The 4,729-nt window shown below is 44.1% G+C and overlaps 1 protein-coding gene across 1 annotated transcript; it reads right to left on the reverse strand.

Annotated features, from left to right (window-relative positions):
- Positions 1-247: 247 nt before the first annotated feature.
- hoxc13a (homeobox C13a) lies at positions 248-3,793 on the reverse strand. The gene is made up of 2 exons (XM_077515260.1): positions 2,994-3,793; positions 248-1,280 (listed from the first exon to the last, which is right to left on the reverse strand). The coding sequence occupies exons 1-2, from the start codon at positions 3,655-3,657 to the stop codon at positions 1,024-1,026; spliced, it is 921 nt and encodes a 306-aa protein (XP_077371386.1). The 5' UTR covers positions 3,658-3,793; the 3' UTR covers positions 248-1,023.
- Between the last annotated feature and the right edge of the window lie 936 nt (positions 3,794-4,729).

Consider the following 4,729-nt stretch of genomic DNA (forward strand, 5'->3'; position numbering starts at 1 on the left):
ATAGCAAAAGACAACAAGGCGCCGCAACATGTGACGCCATGATGCCTGATAAGAGTTTTTTATTAATCCGGCTCCATCAGCCGGGCATGCGTGACTCCCACGTACGACGTGGCGGAGGAAGAGTGTCTGCCAGTGGCTGAGTGATTTGAATATTTGATCAATTTCATTATCATTTATTTATGAAACGATAAGGGGATAGTGCAGCAAAGTTACAAGCTTGGCACGACACAAATAAAACGAGCGTGCATCCATGTGTAATACTCACTGACTTTAATGGTTTACAATCATTGCAGATGCATGACAGAATCCTTCGTTGACAAAAATAAAAATAAAAAATAAAAATAAAAAAACAAGGAGAACATACAGGTACTGGGTACTGGGTAGTTTACAGTTCGGCCATACTACATGAATTAAATAATAAAAAAGGCATTGCACTACACAGATAAACATCGCAGCCTTAGAACATATAGTCCCACCAAGAGGTTTTTAAAATTCAACGGGAATAATAAAATAAATCGTAGCACCCAAAATACTATTTTTTAATTTTTTTGTCGTCAAGGATGTTCAAGTCTTTTGGGTGCAACCTGACAAACATTCCTGTCTGTATGGCGATTATTCCCCCGAAAAAAAAAAAAATCAAAAATCAAATTAAAGTCAGCAAACATCAGTCATGTTTTCTTTTAAAACCGTCACGGGTCCTTTTGTGATTTGGTTTGGAGAGAAGAAATAAGAAAATAATAATAATAAAAAAGAAAACACGCAATAATACTTGACTTTGAAATACAGATATCGTTTTAAATATTATATATTTATATATATACAGTCATATAAAACAAATATGGAGTCATTTTTTTCAGTATTTTCACAGTTTTTAGAGACTTGATCTCTAAATTGAAATCGTTCGGGCCGTGTGGTGTTTTGATGGCGATGAAAGTTAAATTAAAAACAGCCAAGATGATCTTTTCTATATCTTCTTTCCGATGCGGGAGGTAAATAAGATGCAGGGAGTTTGGAGCGATCTCATCAAGTGGTGTGCAGGTGATTGCTCTTGGATTTACTGACGAATTTCTTCTCCTTGACCCGTCGGTTCTGGAACCAGATGGTGACTTGGCGCTCTGAAAGGTTGGTGGCGGCCGAGATGCGCCTTCTCTTGTCTTTGGTGATGAACTTGCTGGCCGCGTACTCCTTCTCCAGCTCCTTCAGCTGCACCTTGGTGTAAGGGACGCGCTTTTTACGGCCGCGCCGGTAACTGCTCACCTCGGGCGGCAGGGGCACCACATCTGCATGCGGGAGGGAAGCAGGGAAGGACAAGGTCAAATGCGCATCCATAAATGCGCACAAATGTCACCTGCCGTTGGCGACCAGACGACGAAATAAACGGAAGGCGACAATGTTTATGAATGGCTTCACCGCTCATAAAATTATTCATCATGGCATCTGCATGCATGGGCGCGCATTTGATGGGCAAACACGCAACGACTGTAGAATTAATGCAGGGAGAATAAACATTCGTCGATCTATCTATCTATCTATCTATCTATCTATCACTGTCATATCAGAGTCCAATTTCGCCTATGCTGCACGTCAATATGGAACCTGCTGAGCTAAACTAAAGCAGTGGCATGTGATTTGTGCACAGAGGTGTCCCAAGGAATTGTGGGTAATACTGTCAAGCACACAATATAGCAGTGGAAGCACACAGGGCCCTGACAGCAACACTGCGTTGAGAAAATGGGCCAAGTTGTGAGCGCCTAAAAGTTGGTTTTGCGTAAAAATGCTCCGCACATGAATAAGGAAGCTTATTTATTCAAGTTGTCGATATTTTCAGTGTGTTTATGTCAACATTTCCACTTTTCAAATGGATATTAAAATCTTCAAAAGTATATGGACGTAATATGGGACGTAACATGGCAAAAAAAAAAAGAAGGATTATTTGGATTATTATCGTTCCAAAATGGCGCATGTGCCTTAAGGACTGGATGCTAGTCAACAAAAGGGGATCATGTAATATGTTCATGATAGCACGAAACTACCAATTGGAGCTTCGTGGGTGCCTTGCATGTCATCTTGAAGCAAAACAGTGCATATGCGTGCGTGGGAGCATGGCGTGTGTTATTTTCTTTTCCTCGCATGGGTCTTGTGTGACTATTTTTCCATTGTGGATGGAGGTAAATGTTAAATATGGGAAGTTGGTTACACGTCTGAATATCCCTGTTTGAGACATTAGAAGCAGTATATAAACAGCTGTAGAGATTAGTTGTCATGTGTGTTAATTTATATGACACACAATCATAAGTATAATAAAAAGAATAAGACAGGGTTTCCAATGAACAATTTTGGTGTGTAACGTGATGCCGAAGTGTGTGTGTGCGAATGTATGGAAGTGTGTGTGTAACACAAGTGGGTCCTGATATATGTAACACATCACAGGGCGTTGAGGTTTATTGGCACAGTCCAAACAAGCTAAGTCACTATCTTGTCATAAAGGGGGCAAAGGTTTGCACTGCTCTTCCTAATTCTGCGTGACTGAAACTCAACTTGTGTTCATCCATCACATGACCTAGAAAAAAAAGGGAGCTTGCTTTCTCAGGTCACACCATGAAGTGCACTGTAACTCACTTTTTTTTTTTTTTTTTTTTCCCATTTTGTGAGAGCACGCATGGGGTTTGCTGCATGTCAAGTTGAAGGGCAATGCAGCCTTAAAATAGCAAAGTCCATCTGAGAAATATATAAACAGAGGTTGGGACGTGTTTGTTTGTCCAGCATGCATATACGTTCAGGGGACCCCTCTGTGTGTTTGGTTGGATTTTCTAAAGTGGAATAGGTTGACATTTTTTTTAAATAAATCCAAACAAAAACACTCAAATGTAAACAATGTGGTGACGTTTAAAATAGCCCCGACGACCGTGTTCCAAACAAAAGGGGAGATTCATGGCATGGAGGGGGGGAGAGGGAGGGAAAAAAAAAAGAAAAAAAAAGTCATTGTGATTTACCTGGAAACGGCGACTTCCACAGATGACTGGACTGCGTCTGGTCCTTGGAGCAGTACACCTGCCCATCCCAGCCATTGGAGAGAGCCCAGTGCTGGTAGCCCTCCATGGGGATGAGGGCGTCGTGTCGCGGCTCGGGGTGGCCACTGATGCCGGGCACCACCGACACGTCCAGATATCCCGGCACGGCCTGGTACGAGCTGGCGAAGCTGGGGTAGAAGGCAAACTCTTTCGCCCGGCTCGACAGCTCCTCGGTGGGCAGCGCCGTGCCGGGCTCGGCGTATTTGTCCGCGGGGTGATACGAGCACGGCTTCTGCTGCAAGTTGACGTTGTGCGAGTGGGAGAGCCGACAGCCGTAGTAGGGGCCCCCGAACGGGTAGCCGTAGCTGAGCGAGGCGCCCGAGGACGACTGCGGGGCGGGACACTGGCGAGCGCTGTCCGGCGAGGAAATATCCGAGTAGACGGAGCCTTGGTGGCTGGCGATGGTGCCGGAGTGCCGTCCCAGGGCGGGGTGCGACATCAGGTCCCTGCAGTGGGTCGCGGGGCAATTACCGCTCAGTCCCTCCATTGTTTGGCTTTTACTCGGGCCGCTTTCATTCGGGCTTTTTTCATAAACGTACATCAAGGTGTCCGCCCAGCGTGGATGCACAAGCAGCGAAGTCGTCATATCAGGGGCTGCCGATGCTTTTTAAAAGTCGACTTCTCCAAGACGGACACCTCATTTCCAACTACATTTTACACCCGGCGCATGCGCACTCGGGCGCCCCTCGTGTGTCCACTTCATTAAGGATGTGGCACGTGATACGCTAACAGGTCCTCGGCTGCGCGCACACAGGCACAGTGAGCCAGTGAGCCAGATGAGCCCTTTAAAGAGCCACTGGCTCGCATGTCAGCGCTTCGCTTGCGCGCCACGCGGCGCTGCCATTGGCTCCGAGCGGCCAGCCTCACTCCCTTAAAGGGAAGTTTGCACACTGGGGCGATAGCGGCAAATGAAAACAATCTGTGCATTTTAGCCGGCTTCCAAACACCGCAAAATGCCATAATAGGCAAAAAAGCAGCAACATGCAACACTTCGGAAACTTTCGAAATGCCTTGCGAGTGCCTAAAAGTGTCTTGCGATCTATTTGGTTTTGCTTTCAGCATAGAAGTGATGGTTCGTGCAGGCAACACGCATGCAATTCACAATCGGTCAGATTGTCTACCAAAAGGCATCACAAGTGCTTGAATGTGTTGAAAAAGTTGCAAAGGCAGTCATTGCATGCAACAATAAACACCAGTCACACTCGATAGTCATCATTCTAAAGCGTTCAAAAGCATTCTGGGGGTGTGTAACAGTGCACTTACCTGTTGATATGTATAGTCTATAGGTGCAAAAAAACAAAACATTCCATTGCATATATTGCGCCCCAATATGGCTATTTAAACCGTCTTTAATTAAAACTGTGTAACTAATAGCGTCATTTACTTTGACTAAATAGGAAATAAGCAAACATGCACCATGAGAACCTATTTTAAAAATCTGAATATAAAAAATACTTCCAAATTGCATGCATTCAAGTCACCCAAGAGAATATTTAAAATAAGCAATTATTTTTCATATTCAAGTGTTACTTTGCGTCTATATTAGTTTATCTAATCGTCCTAAAGATATAGTATATCAATCTGGATTAAATAGCAAAATAAAAAAAATAAAAAAAATACTATCTGAAATAACATCTGAGAGCAGCTGTGCATGCAAA

The sequence above is a fragment of the Festucalex cinctus genome, chromosome 2 (assembly GCF_051991245.1).
Source record: "Festucalex cinctus isolate MCC-2025b chromosome 2, RoL_Fcin_1.0, whole genome shotgun sequence".
Taxonomy (NCBI): Eukaryota; Metazoa; Chordata; class Actinopteri; order Syngnathiformes; family Syngnathidae; genus Festucalex; species Festucalex cinctus.

What these genes read in the sequence shown, in the direction of transcription:
- hoxc13a (XM_077515260.1), bottom strand. Translation starts at nt 3,657, where the DNA reads ATGACGACTTCGCTGCTTGTGCATCCACGCTGGGCGGACACCTTGATG. An exon ending in GTGGAAGTCGCCGTTTCCAG is followed by an intron (nt 1,281 to 2,993) that starts GTAAATCACAAT and finishes TCCCGCATGCAG; the next exon opens with ATGTGGTGCCCCTGCCGCCC.